The sequence below is a fragment of the Anoplolepis gracilipes genome, chromosome 9, assembly GCF_047496725.1.
Source record: "Anoplolepis gracilipes chromosome 9, ASM4749672v1, whole genome shotgun sequence".
NCBI lineage: Eukaryota > Metazoa > Arthropoda > Insecta > Hymenoptera > Formicidae > Anoplolepis > Anoplolepis gracilipes.
In genome coordinates this window covers 12,822,972-12,847,090 of record NC_132978.1, presented here as the reverse complement: position 1 = coordinate 12,847,090, position 24,119 = coordinate 12,822,972, and the positions used below count along the sequence as shown (strand labels likewise).

Below are 24,119 nucleotides of genomic sequence, written 5' to 3'. Positions count from 1 at the left end.
GCTATCTGACGTGCAATCAAAAAGTGTGTGGCGCGGCAAAGAAATGCAGTGGCAGTTTCGCGGATATAGACGTATGGCAATCTGGCGTTCGAGAAAGCATCGGCGGGCGGGTAACTTTCAAATTAAAGCAAAGCGAGGTGGCCGGCGAGTGGCGACCGAGAAGAGTAGTCCGGGAGGATATAACGCGCGGAGGAGGAAATGAAATGGAGAAGGAAAGCAAAGAGCAGGAAGAGAGTAAGAACGAGGGAAAAGAGCACAAGAGTAAGAGAGAAAGAGAGAGAACAGAGAGAGAGAGAGAGAGAGAGAGAGAGAGAGGGAGAGGGAGAGGGAGAGAGAGAGAGAGAGAGAGAGAAAACGAGAAAGAAGCACGGTGAGTAAAAGAACGAGAGAAAGAGGGATCGAGAGGAGGTAGAGATCGTAGAGGTAACATCGTAGAGGCTGTGGGACCCGATCCCAAAGGTAGGAGGACTCGAGTCGTGGCCGAGGCCAGTCCATCGCGGGCCCTCCTCTCGACCGAACACATACGCGCTTTACTTTCTGCCCGCTCGTTCAAATTCCCATGCGCCGCTGCTCTCGCCGTCGAACTCTCTGCCGAGCTCGAGCCGAGAGTAACCCTCCTGGTGTGGCTGGCTCCCCAAGTGGCAGGAGCTCGTAAGCCCGTGTTCACGGTTGCCCGTAGCGCCGATGGTGGTGGTGGTGGTGGTGGTGGTGGTGGTGGTGGTGATGGTGGTGGTGGTGGTGATGCCGGTGGCCGGTAGTGGTAGTGGTGGTGGTGGCGGCGGTTACCTTGAGCACCAGGTTGTACCGCATACCTTGCACAGTTACCCTCTGCTCTAGTTCCCGCGCGCGGCCAGTGTTGTGCACGCGACACGAGCGAATCGACGACGTGCCGTGATAAATCGCGTCCAATCAGCTAAATGATTGCACTCGATGCGATCAAGATTGCTCCAATAGTGTAATATTTTTTTCCTTTTTTTTTTTTTTTTTTTTTGCGCGTTCCTTCTTTGTTTCATATAAACGTTTTCGACCCTTTGAGAAAATTTCCGTCACCTTGGAAAGAGAGAAACAGAAACGCTTATCGATCTTTGATATGTGGAGGCGGTGACGTCTATGTCTTCGTGCAGCCGGATGATGAATAATGACACGCCGGAAAATATGACATTGACTAGGTGATCGGTAAAAGAAGACGATGGGTCTCGCAAGTGTTGATCTGTGGAACGCAAAGACGATCGATTACCTGAATCATATCGTCGATCGCGAAGCGATCGTTGGACGACGTTGATCGATCTGAATATTGATAAAGTGAGAGCGTCAAGCTCACGAGCAATATCATCGATACCGAATGCACGACGCGCTCTCGGATATCGAGTCGAGATTGAAAAAGAAGAAGAAAGAAAACGCCGGACAGGAAGTGGCGCAAAGGAGGCTCACGAGAAATATTCTTTGCACTGCTTTGTTCGCAACGAGGCGCTACAAGAGAGTCGACGAGGCGTAGATTCAAAAGGACTGACACGGCAGAACAATAAGACAACGAGACAATAAGAAACCGGTAGCGGAGCTCTTCTCTTCAGGAGGGTGCTCTTTGAGCACTAGAATTCTTCAAGGTACAAGCAAGCCGACCGACGAATGGAAAAAACAAGAATAACTGCGAAACGATGCGAAGCGAGAGCATCTCTCTCTCGTGACTGCCGGACGATCGATCACCAGTTTTTGCGGTTTGCGCGATCTCGTCGGTGCGATCTCCCCACCGTCGGAGGAGAGGATCGTTAAGCGTCTCGCGCGGGAGTGATACGATGACGATGAGTCGGCCGATAAATTACCTCGGCATCGAAATCTCCTAACGAGGCGATGACGACAAGGAACCTCATCGCGATGATAATCGGTCGACATTGTCGCGTGAGACTGTCCAAGAAGATCGTGTCTCGACGATAGCGTGAGTCGCGATATCTGCGACGATCGGCAAGCTCGAGTATAAAGCACGTCACGCCGATAACGGCTCATGGTACTCGGTACTCATCTTTTTAATTAGTGTCTTTTTGCTGAAACGAGACTGACGTTTGCGCGCCCATTAGGATAACTGATTCGCCATCTCTCTCTCTCTCGGATAAACTCGCCTACCGGATTAGGATAGTCAACTTTGTGAGATCGAGTCTCGATCGCGCTTCATTAAAGCGAATCGAGTGGATCTTACTTAAAGTTACATTCCAACCGGAGGAATACCGCGGCGATTCACCTCGTCCAAGACGAGGAGCGCGTGCGTGGATTTACACGTTTCATCGCGATCGCGGCTGTAACCACCCGCTGATCGAATTCACGGATCGCGGGCCCGCTGCGAGTCCGATCTTAATTATCGCCGATGGAGGCACCATCCGTGACATACGATCGATATACGATTGGGAACGCGTATGAGAAACGAATCATTTCTAGAGCCCAGCTTAGTCACCGTGAAGAGGAGGGAACGCTGGAATCAGGAAAAAATATTTGGAAACCATAAACACTTTGCGGCCGAGGTGCGGGACGGTGTAAGACGAGAGTGTTAAGCGTTCAAACACTTTAGAGAAGCCAAATGTTGGCTCTACAGTTCGGCTCTTTCGCACCTGTACAGTACGCACGGCTTTGTGTCGTCTTGAGGTGTTAACGAGAACTCGAAGTGATTATAGCGATCGGAATCACGACAAGAAACTTCTCATGATGTCGCTGGAGGATGGTGTTGGATAAACACTAAAGACAAAGTTTCGTGTTGTAAAATAAATTTCGTCGAGCTTGAAAGAAAAAGAGAGAGAGAGAGAGAGAGAGAGAGAGAGAGAAAGAGAGAAAGAGTGTCGGACGGAAACTGCGTTCACGACAAATCCCACACCGATCCGACCTGACAACGGAACGGGGTCGGTCCCAGTTTCGAACGACCGGCTTCCGGTGAGCGTCGGATTTATCATCGGGTCGTCCGACCTGCCGTTGCTGATCGCGGAAGCGTAAAACTTTGTCGCGTGCACATCCGCTTTTTATACATTCAATAACAACAAGGTGATTGTGATGTAAGAGATGCGTTTCGGTGATATCGCGACAATCGCGATAGCCCTTTTCATTCTTGGGCAAGTCCAGGAGCCACGACGAACGAGGTGAGAGAAACATTTAATTATAATTAATTCATTTAATTACAATAAATACGAATTATAATACTAATGATAAGTATACACATTTATGTAATATAAATTATAATCAAGGATTTATATAGATGTAGAAAGTTAAAAGAATTACGCAACGAGAAAAGTTTAAACAAACAATCGATCGACTGACAATGTAGTTCCGCCTTATCTGTCGATAATCGTTGTGTTGCAAGAGCCGTGAACGGTTTCTAAATTATACTGTGCCATGAGTGAAAATGTTAATCGAATTAATCGACAAGGTTAGAAACTGCAGCGTCGATCATAATCATTATTCGAATTGAAAGAAAAAAAAAAAAAAAAAAACAAGGAGCATTAATCGGAAGGGAGATTCTCGCGAGGTCGCGACACGCGTGACTCAGACACGTGCTGAAAGCCCGTCACACCTCGTCAAAATCGCATGTTCGCGCTGCCGTGATAAAATCCGACGAGCCGTACGACCGTAATTAATTTATGCACGCAACTTTTCACGAAAAACAGAAACAAAAAAATTCCGAAATCTAAATAATGATTAATGGAAGTATGCTATGGTCATAAAAAAAAAAAAAAAAAAAAAAAAAACTCAGAGCGTGATTTATTACAAGGATATTTCGAGAGAGAGAGAGAGAAAGAGAGAGATTAAAGAAAAATCTGTAACCAAACTTGCTCAATGTCTATAAAGTATTTTGTTATTAACGAGCGTAACTTTATGGTCTCAGATTCAGCATTGAAAAGTGCACATGAATCAAAAAGATTCATATCGAGAAATTATTTGTATGGCCTTGTTTTCAAGTTATAATACCAGTTTTGTGATTTAATAATGCGAGACACTCCATATATACACGATCGCTTCTTCGCCTTCCTCGCGGTCGTTATTAGCGGACAATTCCGTTTTATGTTGGACGTTCATGGACTACTGTCTCATTCGTCTCAACAGAATTAGCCAACACGCATGTATAAACGACGATAAGGCCGATAATTTACGAGATCGCCATATTAACATGGCGTATCTAACGCTACGATCCGCGCGATAAATCGGCCACAAATTGCCCGAAAGCCTTCGAAATGAACGTTTCGCCACAAGTGTATATCGCGCGTATTACATATTACACCGAAGACACGATTGAAGGTAAGGACACTTTGTCGCGACACATTTTGTTCGTACATTTATTTTTCTCTCTCTAAATATTGGTATTTGAAAAGTGGAATAGAAAGTATCAATCGACATGTTATAGACTCGAATCGCAATCTCCGCGGACTGAATCGGTCCAAGATCGACCAGCGATTAACGGAGGCGATTGGAATTTCCGCCGTAACTTAATACCCGGTTACATAAACCCTCTAATGATTTAATATGCAAGAACGACCGTCATTCGGGACTAATTACGGATGCCGAACAAAATGAAACGTTTATGTAAACGCGGAGCGTAACGCGTGATTGCGGACCGACCGAATTTAATGTTATGTTATTTAGGTACGAAACTGCCATCGGGGAGATCGCTCGTTGCATTTTACGAGCCGCTTCGCTATCGAGCCACGTAATGAGTGCACTAAGTGAATGAATGAAGCGACAAGTAGATCCGAGGCCGCTCGAGGAAACGAGATCATTTCGATCGACTAGGCACATCGCGCCAATCAAATAAAACGATAGTAACGGAATGAAGAAGCGATAGAATTCAGTTTAATTCCGCGTACGCATAATTAAACGTATCATTTCGCAACTGCCAATTATAATATAAATTCTGCACTATAGCTGTTTAAAAATCTTTGATGAAGTACGTAATCGATGTAGTTGTTATTGAAGGAGAAAATACGAGAAGAAGTTTTCACTCGAAAAATACATTTAATAATTATTTTATTGTATTTTTTGTTTGACGTAAAAAAAAACTTGTCGATCGCGTTATAGATTATCAGAAATTAATGATGCGGTTGACAGGACGATAAATGATATACATATCTCTGCGCAGCAGCGTGAATGTCGCGTGGACATTGCCGTCAGAAAATGTAACGTATGACGTGACATCGTCTTAGCCGATTAAAAAAAATGGTCGTTGTTCAAGAATTATTAATTCAAAGACACGCGTGTTTTCGAATAATGAGCTCGAATAACTTTATATATATACTCGGTGCTTATATGCGCTTTTTTTCTTACAGAGATCATCGCGCAAGTTGCAGAGAGACTTCAATCTTTCTTCGTCCTAAATAATTACTTTACCTTTACCTTTTTCGAGAGCCTTCAAAAAGTATCATCAAAGTCATCACATTCTCGCTGCATCTCTGATGCAGCGTCACGTTCGATTGGTCATAGTGCGTAATATAATAATCTCGCGTGTACGTTCTGCTGTAAGATCAGAGAGCGAGAAAAAATTAGGAGGATAATAATCTGCCGACGGTCATCCATCATAATCTGCCTTGGCTCGAAATGCTATCGATAAAAATGTAATCTTAAATGTGCAATACTAACGGAACGCAAAGTATTAATCTAAATTACGATTTCCGAACGATCGTATGCAAGAAACGTAATATGCAGGTGTGGAAAGGTTCTCATCGATCATCGTGAAATGTGCAATCTTGAGCAGAAAATTTTCCCATCATGTTCTCGCGTGCTCTTATCCGTACGATACAAATTGGATAGAGTCGATAATATTTGCGAATATCAATATTTGACATCTGAATTCATTCTATTGAATTAATTTGAACAATCTCACTATAATATTAATTTTAATTTTCATCGCAATTCCATCAATTAAAATTTTATACCTAACTGATGAAATATATAATAGTAAAATTACTTTAAAAACTATTGGCCATCAATGATACTGAAGATATGAATATTCAGACTTTTTAAATATTGAATTTGATTTATTTATAATTCCAACTAATGAATTAAAATCAAATGAATTTCGTTTACTTGGTGTAAATAATCGCTGCATCTTACCTTTTAATTATCCAATTCGTATTTTAACTATTTCCACAGATGTTCCACAGTTCACGCATGAACTGTTCCATCTTTAGGAATTAAAATAGATTCATCATCTGGACGTTTAAATCAATCTATACTAATTATATATCGACCATGCGAAATTATATTTTGGTCAATGTTCAGAAATTTGTGGTATAAATCATAGATTTATACCTATTGTTATTGAATCCACTAATTTTTTTAATTTAAAAAATTAATTATCATCCTTCAATTAATCTATTTTTAAAGTTAATTTTATTCAATTACTCCATAAATATTCATTAAATGACTGAAGGTAAGTTTTGATTTTTTAAGTCAAATTATAATAGATTTTACACTCTATTTTTAATATAAAGAATTAGTTTAATTAAACAACATTAAATTGTCAATTTAAAAATATTTTTATTTAAAAAAAATATTCTTTTATTCCTCATATAATACCTATAATACGAACATTAACATTAATTCTATCAATATTTTCATTTTATTTAATTTTAAGAATTCTTGATTTTTATACACTTAATCTTAAAATTAATTATTATAATAATTTTGAAAATAATTTTAAATCCTAAAAAATGAATTTAAAAATGATAATAAATTTATTTTCTATCTTTGATCCCTCAACAAGAACTAATTTTTCTTTAAATTGATTAGGAATATTTATTATCTTTATGATTCTTCCTTATCAATATTGACGTATTCCATCACGCTAAATTCAACACTCGCTCGAATATTTACAGAATTGGAAAAATAATAATTTGTATGGCATAGAATTGGAAGACAGGTATCATGGAAAATAATATACATCTATTATGTACTAAATCATCTTAAATTATAAACTTGATAAATAAATAAAAATAATTAAAATCTTTTTTTTATTCTTTTATCATGCGATAAGAAGATTTGATACGAATTTGGGAACAGATTTGTTCGAAATCGTACAAATATTTCGATGTCATTGCTATCATTTTATCGAAGCGATTTCAAGCGTAAACTTTTGCGTGTATTTGTATTATATGTGTGTCAACTGGCTCTTGAAAAGAAACCACGGAAGAAAGAGATCCGTTGACGTTTACAAATAGCTATGAAAAGACTCGTACATTGTAAGCACGCGGTAGGCGTGTATGTCACTTTCCGGACGCGGAGATCCCGCGACCGGAACACATGTCGGATGCTATCGGTGCAACGTACGTGATCGGTCGTCCACGAAGTCGAGAACCCGCCGATCGTTTGTCTTTCGACGCGACGGCGTGGAAATTGAACGATCGCGACCCAGGTCGAATCGAAGGGACATTCCGGGGCGTTGTGGATCGGATTTAATATGTTTATGATAATATGTTACGTGTCGTTCGCGATCGCCGAGCGTGATGTTCACGTGTATCCTTTCGTTCCGCTCCGCCGAATCCTTTAACGCGGTGTGTCCGATCTCCTAACCCCCCCCCCCTCTCCCCCTTTAACTCCATTTGAAGCACAGCTGTTTGTTTAACGTATCGGTCAACGTGATTAATTACCGCGCGTAATTCAATGATATTAAATTCGAAACGGCGTCGACGCGTAATTACACGTGTCTCGCTCTACCCTCTCTCCCTTGATTTGATTATGAGAATCTGTCTGGTGCGGCCTGTTCGATGATCCTTAACGAGATCCTCGAGACGAAATAATTTAGTATCTGCTTAATGCAATATATTTCGTATACGCTTCTACGAAATGTATCGAGCTGTAGCAGCCAAACTCTATCTGTAGCACCGCATGCGGAGAAAAAAAGAAGAAGAAAGGACGAGCATTAAATTAAAATCCGACGGTGTTAAAGTAAGCCTGGGCCCTCCCGCGGTGAGGCTAGTGGTAATATCATTCGGTAGAATACGGTTCGGTAGTAGTATTCTGTCTTCATCCGATGTCGATGGTGGGCCCGTTGACGCTTATTACAACGCCTTGGTGCGTACAGGTGCGTCGACAGGTCGCGAAAGAGAGAGAGAGAGAGAGAGAGAGAGAGAGAGAGAGAGAGAGAGACAGACAGAAAGAGAGGATTTACGGAAGAACATCCTTCATCATCTCCGAAGCTATTCTTGACACGACTATAAAGACCCGCGCACAGTCGAGGCCGGGGATAATGTTTACAAAAAACGATGCGCAATACATATTTGCGCTGACTCAGCATCGACCATCGACGGTGTGTTACAAAGAACTCGCTGGGCGTAAAAGAATTCGTTAAACAACCCGGCAAACGGTCCAAGAGAATTTGTGTATCGCAAAGTGCATTGAACTGGATTAAATTTTTCTTTCACTCAAAAAAATAATCCTGCAACTTGAACAAGAATTTTCTAGGTAAAATCTTTAAGGCCTGCTATCAAGGACAATTATATTTGTGATTAATATTTGGCAATGGGATCTAAATTTTCTAGAGGTATTGCTAGAATATTGCAGATTCCATAGGTGGCAAACAATATTCTAACAGATACAAAAAATAGCGATAAATTTTAATCGAGACATCTAGAAATCTATCTACATTAGCAAAATATTTTTTTGAATGCACAAAATTATACACTTAAAAAAAAAAAAATCTTGCAACTTGAACAAAAATTTTCTAGGTGTCAAAAATTAATTGAAACAGATAAATTATTAGCAAATATTGCATATATTTTGCACTTAATTAATTTAAATGACAGAGACAGAATTTATATCTATACCATTAGTGTAATTTAGACAAAAAATTTTTCTATAAATTCCATACGTGACAAACAATATTCTAACAGATACAAAAAGTAGCGATAAATTTTAATCGAGACATCTAAAAATCTATCTACATTAGCAAAATATTTTTTTGAATGCACAAAATTATACACTCAAAAATAATAATCTTGCAACTTGAACAAAAATTTTCTAGGTGTCAAAAATTAACTGAAACAGATAAATTATCAGCAAATACTGTGATACTGCATATATTTTGCACTTGATCAATTTAAATGACAGAGACAGAATTTATATCTGTACTATTTACTAGTGTAATTTAGACGGAAAATTTTTCTGCGATGCCTATCTTTAAGGCCTATTGTCAAGGACAATATATTATATTTGTGATTAATATTATAAACAATATTCTAACAGATACAAAAAGTAGCGATAAATTTTAATTGAGACATCTAGAAAACTATCTAGCAAAATATTTTTTTGTGTGTTCTTTAAAGATTGATACAAGCGTGAAAGAAAATTAAATAAACTGAATTAAACTTATATGACAATCACAAATCAAATCAATTTTGTATAATTTACACTCAAGTAGATTTTTATCAATTCTCACCAGCAATTATAGGATCTGATTTCTAATGAAACATAAACTACATTTTCTCTCTCACATCAATAATATTGTAAATATCAGTAGCGACTCTTTAAATCGATATATCTCGAGTGTGATTCTCGTGTCTCAAACGCACCGTGAATGCCATGTCGGCGGAAACTTATCGCGGTCGTTTGCCGTGTCGTAAAACTACCCACAAACTTTCACGGTCGACGCGGTTGAACCTGCATCGCGTACTCACGGATGCGACAAATTTGTCATAGAAAACGAGTGACATGATTTCTAGCCTCCTTTCTTGTTCTAATTTATAAATTAAACATACGAAATCCTTTCTTTATTTATCGTAAATGCGTAAATTCAAATCAAGGAAAAAATTTGGTCTTCGAAACTTTGTATCGCGATAAAAGAAAAACGCAGCTGTCTAGTTCGAAGGAATCATAATTCTTGAGGAGATATATCGTTCCACGAACGTACGAGGAATATTGAATTTTAAACGTCGTATATATTCGGTTCAATTATCTCTCGTCTCTTTCCTCGTTCGAATTCACAAATTAAACGTATGAAATCCTTTCTTTATTTATCATACAAATGCGTAAATTCAAATCAAGGAAAAAATTTGGTCCCCGAAACTTTGTATCGCGATAGAAGAAAAACGCAGCATGTCCAGTTCGAAGGGATCATAATTCTTGAGGAGATATATCGTTCAACGAATGTACATTGAATTTTAAACGTCGTATATATTCCGTTCAATTCTCTCTCGTGGATCCCTTAGGATGGGCATAAGTGCAAAAACCGAAATGGCTGAATCGGAGCGTGTTCGAGGAATCGTGAGAGGAAAGAAGAAGCAACGTTCGAACGAGACTGAGAGAAGTGAAGAGCGGAGAGGAGAGGTGAAAAAATTTCGACCAGAAGATCCAATTAAAATAACCAGTAGTCTGGATACGTCGGCTGAAAGAGGCATAACGAGAGAAGCGAAAGAGAGTGAGAAAGAGAAAGAGAGAAACAAAGGGCGAAACGAGGGGTCGCGGTTACATAAAGGCTCGTCTCCTCCCCCCCCTCCTCCTCCTCCTCCCCCTTCCTAAAAAAAGGATAGACGAGAGTATACAAAGAGGCATTAAAATATCTTCAAGTGCCTGTGAGCTCGAACAACCGACATGAAAAAATGTCACGATATTCGCTGCACGCGCGCGATTATGCTCGCGACTCGAATCGATCGTAGCATCCCTAATAAATCGTCGCCCTCGATGTAAACAGCACTCAAAAAAATAATCTTGCAACTTTGACAAAAATTTTCTAAGTGTAAAAAATTAACTGAAACAGATAAATTATTATATAAAGTAAATACTGTGATACTGCATATATTTTGCACTTGATCAATTTAAATGACAGAGACAGAATTTATATCTATACCATTAGTGTAATTTAGACAAAAAATTTTTCTATAAATTCTATACGTGACAAACAATATTCCAACAGATACAAAAAGTAGCGATAAATTTTAATTGACACATCTAGAAATATTTTTTTTAGTGAGTAGCCGTCTTCGATATTAATTTTGTTCAGATGGAAATGTTGAATAAAAAAATTGATATAAAATAAGAAAATATTGTATTCGATTTGTATGCCGATACACACACATACGAGCGCGATCGAGAACCTGTGGAAATGATCTCTCATTTAAAAATCATCAATCTAGGGAATCGCATTGCATGTCATTAACGCATCTTTTGCGTTAATGAATGACAATTCGCATGCACACCCGCAATGAATATTTCCCATTATATAACCGATGCAGAAATAAGACGAGCATAATACATCGACTTGACGATTCGCGAAGCAATTACATCGTCCAGGAAAAAAGAGCGATCGATGAGTTATGATTAATTATACAATTATAATAATCAAAGTCAGCGTACAATCGAGACGCTAAAAAAAAAGTCCATAAAATATCAACTTTTTCGCAAAGTATATAGTATGTCCACACTACAGATTATATTAAAAATTCACGTGGAAGAACGACAGGCTGAGTTCCAGTGAAATCATTTCCATCATCGTCAAAATATACGAGTAATCCTGCTGGACTGATGCTGAACATCTCAAACGAGACCCTTCCTTTTCGAAAGAAGAATCGCCTTCTTTCTTCATACTTGCGTTAGAAACGATCCTGACGGGAGGGAAGCCGCGGAGGGCGTGTTTTTTCATTCCGGATGGACGGTATATGATCAACCACGAGCAATTTGCTAGGTGGAGATGGAGCTATTTACATTTAAACTGGCGAACGCTCAAGTATCCTAGCGGACCGTGTGCTTGTAACATTCGACCAAAAATAAGCGACCGGTAATCGCGGTCGAAGAAGAAGGATGTTATAATTACACGCTTACCCGCATCAACGATCACAATATGGCTGATAAAACTCGAGGATCATTATTTACACGATATTTTGATGAGTGTATAGAGCGATACGGTGTGAAAATTACTACGTGTGACGGGGGATAAATAAAAAAAAAAATAAAAAAAAAAAAAATAAAAAAAAAAAAAAAAACTCGATCGGATATCTATTTTCGTAACGCGAAAAATATCGGCGCACACTCGCCATTACAAATTCATAGAAAATTATGCTAATGATCGTACTCGAGCGAAATCACTTGAAGGAGAGAGAGAGAAAGAGCGAGATAGCAGCGACAACTTCGATCTTAAAGAATCTAAAAGAAACTATACCGACCGCTCTCTATCTCGCTTTTCGCGTATCTTACGAGACGGAAGCGGTCACAGCACGCATGATCCTCTCTCAGGCAAGGAAGTGACAAAAGTTTAATGTATACAAACTGCCTTAAAGTGAGTGGACTCGCGGCAGCGCATCTCGGCTGGATAATCACTATAATCCGCGCTTTCATTATAATTATCACCGTTTATTACGACAGACACTGTCGAGCGAAAGTAAAGGCGACCGAGAGGTACGAGACGTACTCTATCTTTCCGACCGTTAAGTGCGCCAAATCTAATTAACTTTAATCCGTCGTAATTACATCGACAGCCAGTCATTATCGATTTGAATCGACGGCGGACAGTGTTACGGCCATTTTCGTTTGTTTGCGCGACCACTTGCGGTAATGACACCTCTGGCCGAACGTACGTGCTTGGAATGTACGTGAGCCAGGCATGTTCGTGCGTTATTCATAAAATTAATGTAAAGCGAGTTTTACGACAAGCATCGGCGCGATTACGTTCCAATCAATTTTGAAAGTTACAACCGAATCGAGCCGATCGAAAAATCAATATTGGTCGAGGGATTTGACTCTGACGTTTATGACATTCTGTTCCTTTTTTTCCGTTATGCTCGCTGACAACTGGTTTTGTATCGCGGCGACACGCGCACTTTCATGTAAAAAGGACGAATGGGGAAAGCCGCCTAGTAAATCTTCAGGCGCCAGACTTGAGATTTTTGCCACCTTTCTGGGTGTCGAAACCTTCCTACACAAAGATACTCTCGGCATTACCTGCCTGTCGAGAGATTAGATCCCAAAGATATCTCATAGGGTCAACGATCTCGATAATCTAGATAATCTCTCCGATGAAGATGGTAGTTTTTAGTTTCCTCAATTGTAAAAGTAATAAGACAAACTAAGCGAAACGAATGACAGCTTGAAATTTACAAAGAGCTGTCGTCTCTAGGTAATGTGTAATTTGTGAAAATTTTATTTTCAAAGTTTTTTTTTTATACACTCAATGTTAATTTAAGGAGGAAAAAAATTTATATCATTATTGTAAATATTAAATAATTTTATTAATTATATAGTGATATTAATTTTTTTGCAAGAAATATCGAGAATAATTAGCCGCGGTGATTCGTACTTTCCGGCACCATCATTTTCAACGTTTAAAATATCTTTGAGAGAGAATCATTTTCATATCGCGTCGCCAAAGTCGTCGAAATCCTTCTCATTTTTTTTCCTTCCATCAAGGAAAATAAATTTTATCGATAAAACTGAGCGCGGATGCGTTGTGATGAAATTACGTGTCTTTTTCGCCGTCGAGATTGGCTCGGACTTTTAAACCGCAATGACACTCAAAGATCGAGAGATGCTTTTAAAGTCGCGTCTTTAACTGTGCGTGTTTAATTTCGCATCTATCCCGTCGCCGGAATATTCGCGTATACTCGCGTATACACGCATATCCCACTTGACATTTTCCCATAAAATCAGAAAAGTCGTAAAGATATTATCGTTAACGTTGCTTCCTACCGTGCAATCGACATTCTATCGAGCGTATATGATATGGATTGTCGATTAAATTCTCCGCGTCATCGCGGAGTAAATCAAATTTCAACATCCACGTTCCATCTTCTACCGTGCTTGATATTTCTCATGCAGCTCTCACTAGGAGTAGCCACGCGATAGCACACGGACATATTTATTAAAGCCGCGGTTATATTCCGAGTACCTCGCCGGCAAACTTTTTTCCTAACGTCACTCTTCTCCATGTGACCGCTAATAGCATTCCCGGAATATCGCATGGTTCGAATAGCAATCGGTCCGATCATTTACCGTTACCCACAAGACGGATTCAAGACGGATCACAATTTCCCATATAATTTCGAAGTGTTCGGTAATGTGTAGATTGTCATACATGTAGGTATATTGCGCTTGCGTTCTACGTATGTTAATTATCACCTTTGCCACCAGCCTGACGTAGTGAGGAAAATGATATTTTTCCTAGATATTGTCAGGCGATTAAAATTCTTACTCTCTGCGAATTAACGTAACTGCTACGAAATCGAAAAAAATCAACGGAAGAGACCTCTGGACGAGTTTGTAACGCGGGTAACGAGTTGCGAGCTGCTGCTATCTTCTATAAATCTACCTGCCGTGCGTCGCTCTTTTCCTCTCGAGTGTATCTCTTCCGATCACACGTTCCGAAATGTCAGACCCGTGACCTCTTCTCCGTTCCGCTATCTATTTATCTCTCGCCATCATATTCTATCGCACACGCGAGCGACGCATCCTCCGAGTTATCCCACTCTCGAGTCGAGCCGTATGGTTCGCGAGTTTGTCTCATTCGTATTTCGTATCCTGCCTTCCAGTTACACGTCTCGGTACACTGGTATTTCGGTCTACCGCGAGACTTTAATGAGCTGATCTCTATCGGACACCGAGATTATTCACATGAGTCATTTCTGGTCATGATACGACCATGCAACGCTCTGCCAAGGATCTTCTGGAAAAAACGTTTCGCGTGGATCGACGTGATCTGCTTTCGAATCAACTATATGTCGGACAACCATTTGAAACGGCCAAGATAAATTTAAAAAAAAGACATTAAGTATCTTAAAATTTTAAGTGCCATGATATTTCAAATTGGAAAAATTACGCTCGGTTTTATGCTTTTCCCATAATATATCGACATATATACAGGATGTTTGACAACAGGTGGGACAAAATTTTTGACGTGCGTAGGATACGTCGACTGAACCGTTCTCAAAATATTCTGTGACGCAAAAGTATGCAGCGAATTGCCGAGTTTTTTTTTAGATACCTTTTACTTTTACATAAACTTTCAAATATTTATAATTAAAAAACAAAGCCTCCATAACAATTTTGTAATTCATGATTTTTGTCTTATTTCATCATGTAGAATCACCCCTTAAATTTTGTCCCACCTATTGGTCAAACACCCTGTATAATTGAGAATCATCCTCCAGTATATGTAATGTGAAATCGAAAAAAAAAAAAAAAAAAAAAAACATTAATCATAAATTTTAAACTCTATTATTTAGTCATTAATATCTCTCGCAGGCGCGCAAACATTTATTAAAGTTTATTTCTTATACCAGCTACGCGCTTTCACTTTCTCTCGCCTACTTGTTCGCTACATTGTTTCATTTCTCTGAATAATAAAGAACATACTCTCTCGACTTCCTACCGATTCGTACGACTTGGTGGAGAGGAGAACGAGGAGCCATAACGTCCTCTGATCCGGTAATAAAGGTCGCGCCTTGAATTAAGCGCTTCGTTAAACATGAGTCTTCAGCCTTTATCGTGCTTGCTCGAGCACGTCGACGTGCGGTAAGCTGTAAAGTCCATTGGCAGCAAGTGCGTATACGTATGTGCGTCTCAAGTATAATGCGCGAGACTATACTTGTCACTCGTAATTTATTCGCTGTCCCACATATTATGCATGATACAACGCGCATTCGTCATTTTGAATCAATCTTAATAAACAGTCAGTCCTGCCCACACGCTAATCCATCAATTACGATTTCGTGGAAATAAATTATGACGGCAACAAGATTTCTCAAGCTGCTTATTATCCTAAAACACACCGTACGTATATACGTATTTTCTTATAATTTTCAAATGTGGCTTTCCCGCTAATATTACACTCTGTAAACGAGTAAATTTTTATCGAAAGTAAAATTATCTAATTTTGAAGACGCGTGATACCCGATCCGCGTTGTGTTATAGTAAACCGAATGAATTCAAGTCGCGTCCTCTTGACACGCGTATACTTTTCATTATGCAAATGAAATATTCGCGGACGTTTGCGCAGAGGTTAAACCGATCATTCTCGACGGCGATCATCATCGTGGGTGGTCAGAGGCGGATCCAGCAGTAGCACAAGAGCCGAACGCTACCAAGCATCTTCTCCTCGACTTTCTTTATCTCTCTTTCTCTCTTGATTTTTCTTTCTGCCTCTCTCTCTTTCTCGTTTCTTCTTTTTCTGCACGTCTGACAGATACTACTACCACACGGCCTAACGTGCGCGTAATTATCCCGTCAATGCGTCGGATTTTCAAGTATCTCGAGAGTCTCTCTCGCGTGAGATACGCTCTGGATTGATTGAGAAATCTTCCCTGTCATTGAGATGCTTGCTAATGTCCCCCGCTCCTTACTTTCCCGCCAATTCCGCGTCGTTCCGTCAACGATTTCTGCCTCGAGAATCGCAAAGTGACTTGCAGAATTCGTTCGGAGCCGCTGCGCGTGTCGTTTATATACGAATGAATATAATATTGCCTCTCGCTGACAATAGAACAATAGATCTCGTACAATGCGAACCAAATGACAACAAAGTTAAAAATTAAAATTAAAAAAAAAAAAAAAAAAAAAAAAAAAAAAACATAGGATTAGGTTTACGTTAAATATATTAAATGAGAGCGAAAAATTTATAAAATATATTTAATAGATAATTTAAAAAAATGTTTTGTATGCTAAAAACTACACTCAAAAAAATATTTTGCTACTGTAGATAGATTTCTAGATGTCTCGATTAAAATTTATCGCTACTTTTTGTATCTGTTGGAATATTGTTTGTCACGTATAGAATTTATAGAAAATATTTTGGTCTAAATTACACTAGTAGTATATATATATATATATATATATATATAAATTCTGTCTCTGTCATTTAAATTGATCAAGTGCAAGATATATCTAGTATCACAGTATTTACTTTATATAATAATTTATCTGTTTCAGTTAATTTTTGACAGCTAGAAAATTTTTGTTCAAGTTGCAACATCATTTTTTTGAGTGTAATATCCTAACGATCTTGAATTTTGCATTTCTTTGCATTAGGCCGTACCGGAAGAGTTGGCACGCGTCGACGATACTTTGTACGAAAGAATCTGGTATCGTCGGGGCGTTCAATCGATGAGGCGACTCGCAATTTCTTTTGCCGATCGCATAAACATAGGCGCCTCTTTCGATACAACGAGGGGGAATGGTAGAGAGAGGGATGGAGCAGTGAGGGATCGGTACTTTAATGCGCAGCTATGATATGATAATGCGCCGGTACACGGGATTATGTATATAGGTTCATGTATGATAATTTGGCGAGACAAAGCTGCATTGTCGAGACATAAATTGAATCGCTTCTCTCTTTCTCTCTCTTTTTCCACCGTCCCTCTCTTCCTATATCGTTCTCCACCCACCCTCTCCCACTCTGATCATCAGAAGAAACGCCCATCGCGGAGAGGGACACACTTGCTGCACACTTGGATACCACACTGTACGAAAGAGACTTTCCTTACGCACTTCTCTCTTCCTACGTACACATGCGCGAGTAGCCACATCATTTATTGTTAGTACAAACGTTCTCACCGCGGCCTATGATCAATTAAAGTTCTACACTAGAAGAGGACTTGTCACAGCGACCCGAAAAATTGGCGCGTCTCATTCCAACATCCCAAACTTTCCTTCCACCCCATTCAAAGATAATAGATCGTTCCATGATCGTCCTTTTCCAAAATACAAATCGATGAAAGTATCGATCTATACGAAAGCGTAGCTTTTTAATCTTTGATAAATGATTTCAGATTTAATAATTTTCAAATAACTCATCGATGCATATACATACCCCGTTATAATCGCCCGCCGTTTCTCATCGTGCAAGGTCGAGCTCACCGCGAAATAAGCGGGCACGATTTCGCAGAAGCGGTACATACATCATGCGTGCGAACATATGAATTACCCAGGTTCCAAACTGGTTTCTACGGCGACAAAGGCAACGGAATCTACCTAGGCCATCAACAAAGAAACAAATTTCAATTCATAGCGCGCGCGGGTATATATATTTTTATTCTTAGGGGGAAAAAAAAAAACAAGAAAAAAAGAAGAAAAGATTAATCGAAATCACTTATCGAGCGCGCGATTACGTGTCGGAGGAAGAAACCACCGTGAGAGCGTCCCTGCGTTTTTTGCCAGGACGTTCTTTTTCCTTTTTTTTTTTTTCGCTCAAATGTCAGATATTTATTTCACAGGGCGTGGCACGTCCCTGTTAACGTAGTCACCATCCGGGTGACCCGGTTGCAATTTCTAAGCGCGAATTTACAATCCCACGCTAATCCGCGCAAAATTATATTTCACCTAACGCCCGTTCTCTCCGGCGCCTTCCGCCGCGACAAAAGCTCGTCTCGTCGTATTTTTTCCGATTAACCCTCTTTCGTCGGCCTGATGCTAAGTTATGAATTTCCGGCGATTGCTCCGCCCGCTTCTAGCATCGTCCGCTGCATAATATTGCATGTGGGAGTAAATTTTTTCTCCCCGCCGCACGCATAGACTTTTCTCCCGATCAAAGTAAATTATTTAACGATTAAATTTGCATATATTCATATTTACTTCCTGAAAACGGTACAGACATTTTCGTCGCCATCTTCCTTCAAACGTATAGCATTTTTATTTAAAGTGCAATATATTAGACACAATGATAATTATAAAATGCAAGGCAATTAAAATTTATTAATTTTTAAAACACTTTAAATAATATTGTATTAAAGTTTATTATATGTGTTATATTTAAACGGCTGTTTTTTTTATATTATATAATCTCTCATTTTTTACAACAATTGGGAAGGGGTAAGCTTGTATATAAATTATATTTATGTCTATTTATGCCGCGCACAGAATAACAAAGCGCAGTAGAGAAAGAACTCGGTATGACGTGGTACACTGACAAGAGTAAAAACAAAGACTATGCAAGACAGACGGAACGAGCTTTATGGGAGGAGAGGATCTCGATCTTTCGGGCATACGAAAATCATAAAAAAAAATTAGACTTTTAAATACGTCTCCCTTGACTGGACTACCTCCAGTACGCGCGCGGCGCGGTCGTATAAACGTGCGTACCGCAAAAAGCGGCCAGAAAACCGCGGAGGATGATGAATGTCCCGATGGCAAGGGCATCTCGGAACGATTAGCATAATTCCCGTGTTAACATTTAACCTGGCCGGCCCCGAAATTTCGAAATTGGACGAGCTCGCCGTTGTGCACGCGTGGGAATCCGCGCGCGGACCACGGGACCGGCAGATATGTTCGCGCCCAGATAATATCACGAAATTATGCGAACCGCTCCCTTTTTCGTCGACCAACTCTCGTATCTTCTTCTCCCGTTCTCTATTTCTCTCTCTCCCTCTTTTATCCACTTTTCGCGTTATGAATTCCGAGAAAGGAAGATGAATTTTTAAAAATTTAATTTCAAATTATTAAAAATTAAATGAGTGTTTGACAGATTTCTAAATTTTCTATTTAATTAATAGGGTAAACCAGGGAATGATGGCCATAGGCTGTAACTTTTTCAATAATCGCTACATAATGCGCTTTTGTTAGTCATTATCAAAGATAATCGATATTTACAGTAGTTTATGTGCATACATTGTTGTTCGAAATAACGATAGTGTGTGAATCTTATATTTTTACTTTTAACTACCTGCAAAGTTTTTCATTTGTTCACTAAAAACTATTATAACGTTGAATAAATTACAGTTAAGCTATCGTAATCGACGTTAGACACATTATAAAGACGTGTAAATTGTTATATGACCTATAATTTTTATTTTCGTTTTCACTATGTTTTTATAAATATTATGGCCATCTTTCCCTTAAAAGTTGGGTAAGATGGCTAATGCTTATGTTGTATTATTTTGATAATATAAAATTTCTATAAAATATTTTTCTTTTAATTTCGATAATATTACGTAATTTAAGTGTCAGATAAGGGAAGATAATATGCCAAACACTATTAAAAAATAACAAAAGTATGGTTTTTGCATTTTAAAAAACTATGGCCATCTTACCCGAGTTTACCCTACACTATTTTTCTTTTTATTCACATTAATTCACTGTTTTATCATATCGTATCTCAGAGTTTAAAGGCTAAATTACTTCCTTGCTATCGGCACGACGTGGTCGGTTACAACGTAGGCGGCGTCTCATCGATATCTCGTGTCGATCCGCGAGACGGGATAGGATTTATGTGAAATGCCGCAAAATTTCTCACCCCGAGAAAGGTCGCCGTAACGCCGACAACGACATTTTTCATTGTGGCGTCAACGCTGATCTTATCTCATGTCCTTTGAGTCTACCGATGGATCCTTTTAATTAGCTCCGGCTAAGTATAAACTCCGTTTTTTTCGTCTCTCTTTCTCTCCCTCTCTCTCTCTCTCTCTTTCCTTAGAATCAGTGAAATCTCTACGGACCATTTTACGTGTCCGGCAATAACTCCGGGGTCAAAATACCAACATCCGAGAGCGCAAACACAGTTCGACAGGTTTCTCGCATCGTACAATAGAAAGATTTCTCAAACATTATTTTAGGCTTAGAAAAAAGACCTAGACCATTAGAACGAAGGGTTTCTTTATAACTTAGATAAAAGCGCTGTATGTAGAGTCTAGCGTAAAGCTTTGGCACAATAAATCTTTCAATCAAATATTAAAATATCATTTCGTTATAACATCTAGTTGGAGATATTAAAAAAAATTTTTTTTTTTTAATTAATTTCACGATACAACCAGCAGCTAAAATAAATGTGTTCACACGATGCCGAGTCTTGCGTGTAAGTACATTTGAATAATGAATAGGGGGTAGCCAATTTAAAAAATATCAATTAATAATACGCTATCCCAAGTGTAATTAGTAAAGAGTCGCGGTCATATCGGAACGATATAATTAGTACATCGAGATTCGAATTACGTACAGGATGCAACTAGAAGATAAAGATAATTATAAAGTTGTAATATATTATAACGCATACACACGCGAGAAAAATAAAGATCGCGACTGAATGAAAATGTAACAGGGCGGAATATAAATACTGTTTAAGCGAAAAATATACGAAGAAGAAGAAAAAAAACGAGAAAAGATGATCGGCCCGACATGAAAACTTGATCGGTCCAATTTATCACAATGTATCGAATGTGTATACCCGATATTATGATAAAAAAATGCATTTTGCCGTTCGATCGTTTCCTCTTGCACTCTCGAAAGAATTTGCTATCGCGAAGGGTTAATTTGATTCGTATTCAATGCTAATGGAAGGTGAAGTGTCTGTGATTCTTCATGTGCGTCGAGCAACCTACGCGACGCACCGTCTCGAAGCGTAGCGTCATGAAACAATGTTGGAACGTCGGAATTCAAGATAGCGCGCCGATGCACGCATCTAAAGTGCGTATCTACAGCAACGATACGGTCGTTTTAAGGTTGAACAGCGATCGTCACAATGTAGTCATTCATAAGTCATTCATAATATAACGGTTATCGAACGAGAGAGAGAGAGAGAGAGAGAGAGAGAGAGAGAGAGAGAGAGAGAGAGAGAGAGATACAGCCATTGACAAAATTATTAGGCACCCTTAAATTTTCCGTATTTCTTATTTTGTTAATAGTAGGTATAAAAATACTAAAAACATTAAAAAACTATCGATAGCACTTTAAAGCTGAAATTTCAAGCTTTAAAATGCTTTTTAATTTTTCGTTTACGATAATTTTTCACCCAGTATCGACATGTCTGAAAAATACAGATTTAATTTCAAAATTATGTATCTCGGTCAAAAAAAATTGTAGGAAGGTTTAAAAAAAAGCATTTTGTAGGCAAAATGTTGTAGTTTATCGAACTTGACTTAAATTTTTCGAGAGAAATTTTTTTACCGAGTTGCAGAGTGTCAAAAATACGATAAAATTTTAAGAAACAAAACAATGTTCTTTTGTAAAGTTTACAGAACAAGGAAAATACAAAAATTTTTTAATGTACTGATAACGCATTAAAGTTGCTATCGGTAATTAAAAAAATTTTTTAAACTTTCCTAAATTTGTTTTTTGCCGAGATACATAATTTTGAAACTAAATCCGTATTTTTCAGACATGTTGTCGATACTGGGCGAAAAATTAAAAAAACATTTTAAAGCTTGAAATTTCAGCTTTAAGTGCTATCGATAATTTTTTAATCTTTTTAGTATTTATATACTATTAACAAAATAAGAAATACGGAAAATTTAAGGGTGCCTAATAATTTTGTCAATAGCTGTATATCTGATAATTATTCCAACGATAAAATCGGATACACACGTATCGATTATCAGCTGATGTCGGGGCATATCACCCAAGGGGGCGTAAAAAAAGTCGAAGGATTCAATAAACGCGCCATAAATACGGGAATTAGATATACAATTCGCCGCGCGTGTATAAACGTGTACCTGCTTAAAGCGGGTTGGTCACTAAATAACACACACACACACACACACACACACCGACGACCCACGCCGCGTGTACTACGCATTCACGAGAGGGGACCACTTAGTAAGTCTTAATCCTTATCTATGCGTATCGCGCGCATGCAATGCAAAGTAGACACGCGCATTGAATCGCGCTGAGATCAAGTCATATCCATCGGTGCGCCAACTTATCGCGCTTCTAGTGCATATCATCTTCATTTCAGTGAAAAAATGCGGTTCCTGTAATGTCGGTTATCGTAACAAATCGTCACGAATGCGTTTCCCATTTCCTTCTTAACTTTCCCGAACGCCGATAAATCATCGATCGCGAAGGAAATCGCAAGGAACACGATAAATGGGCGAATCGTTACACCGCTTGTTAAGCGCGATCGATACGATGAAATATAGCGGCTAAATTGGCGTATTAAGATAAGTGCCTATCCGGTTTAAGGATAAGAGAAACAAAGCGAGCAACAAGAAGCGTCGAGATAAATTCGATCGTCGACAGAAGGTGATTAGAAAAAAATCTATGTTCCGTTTTACGAATAATTTAGCGAGCAAGTAAGAGTAAGTACCGCATATGTATAACGAATTTAATTAGCTAAGAAAACTTATTTTATTTTTACTTTAAATGTGTCAACCACAATCTGTGAGATTTGCTTAAATTTGGATAATTTACAGAGAAAAAAAGAATATTCTTATTTTGACAATATCTTTAGTTTCAAAATGTAAATCTTGAAATGATTATATTGCGTTAAACACAGAAAATTTGCTTGTATGAAGAAATTTTATATAGTTCAACCAAGAAAAATATATTCTCGTTATTTAAGAATAATTTTCTTGAATGGAGAGGAAAAGATGTTGGATAGAAAATAACAACGTGTTCAAATCGAAGATTATAATTTTCTTAAAATTAAAATCATTATTTTATTCTTGAAATGACAATTGTAATATTGAAATAAAATTATAATATTGTTGAAATTTAAGATTTTTCAATTCTTCCAAAAAGATTATAAATTGTTGCGTATATAATGAAACAATGAACGCGTTCATATGAATATAAAAGCTTTGATTTGACACTTACTTTTTTTCTGTGTATAAAAACTATACTTTTATTACTTGTTAATATCACATTAATTTTACAATTTTGAATATCGCTTTCTTTCTCTAATAAGAGGACTTTCATGATTCTTTGTATTTCTCTTCTCGTGCCACTGCGTTTATTAATAAAAAAGTTTAGATTTACATGACCGAGTCACGAATATATCAAGAAGCGATTATCGATGATTCGTCAATGACTCGATTCTTTGAACCAAAAGGAAGTCTCTGTCGTGATTGTAGGTCGACCCAGTAACATTGTGAGTCGTCCGTGAAGCACGTTTAATTTTATAGTAAGAATGAGAATGGGCGTATCGAATCTTGACGAAGTAGTCATCGTAACCAGAGCGAAAGAGCGTTTTGAATATCGTCGTGGTGGGCATCACCATTGTTGTGCAGACGTGTCGGACCTATCCCAACCACGCAGGAACGTATTTACGCACTGGTCGAGAAAAAAAGAAAAGATCACGTTCCGACGGAGAGGCGTCAAGATTTTCTTAAACTTCAAGAGAGACCTATACTTCGATGGAAATTAAATGATGGCAGATAACAGATATAAAAAAAAAAAAAAAAAAAAAAAAGATTAATATGTGATATAAATTTATATTCGTAATAACCGAGAAATTACAATGTCAATCTTTTTTCGAA

General features: G+C 38.5%; 1 protein-coding gene across 3 annotated transcripts in view; it reads left to right on the top strand.

Annotated features, from left to right (window-relative positions):
• The window catches only part of LOC140669829 (protein Wnt-2), a 63,079-nt gene that overhangs the window by 7,925 nt on the left and 31,035 nt on the right, over positions 1-24,119 (top strand). The window contains exon 1 of one of the 3 annotated variants that reach the window (XM_072900001.1): positions 742-3,116. The exons of 1 other annotated variant lie outside the window; for it this stretch is intronic. In XM_072900001.1, the coding sequence (XP_072756102.1) occupies positions 3,040-3,116 (77 nt within the window). In that variant the 5' untranslated portion in view covers positions 742-3,039. Of the gene's footprint in view, positions 1-741; positions 3,117-24,119 lie in introns of those variants that run through there. One more of the 3 variants, XM_072900000.1, reaches the window with a different exon arrangement.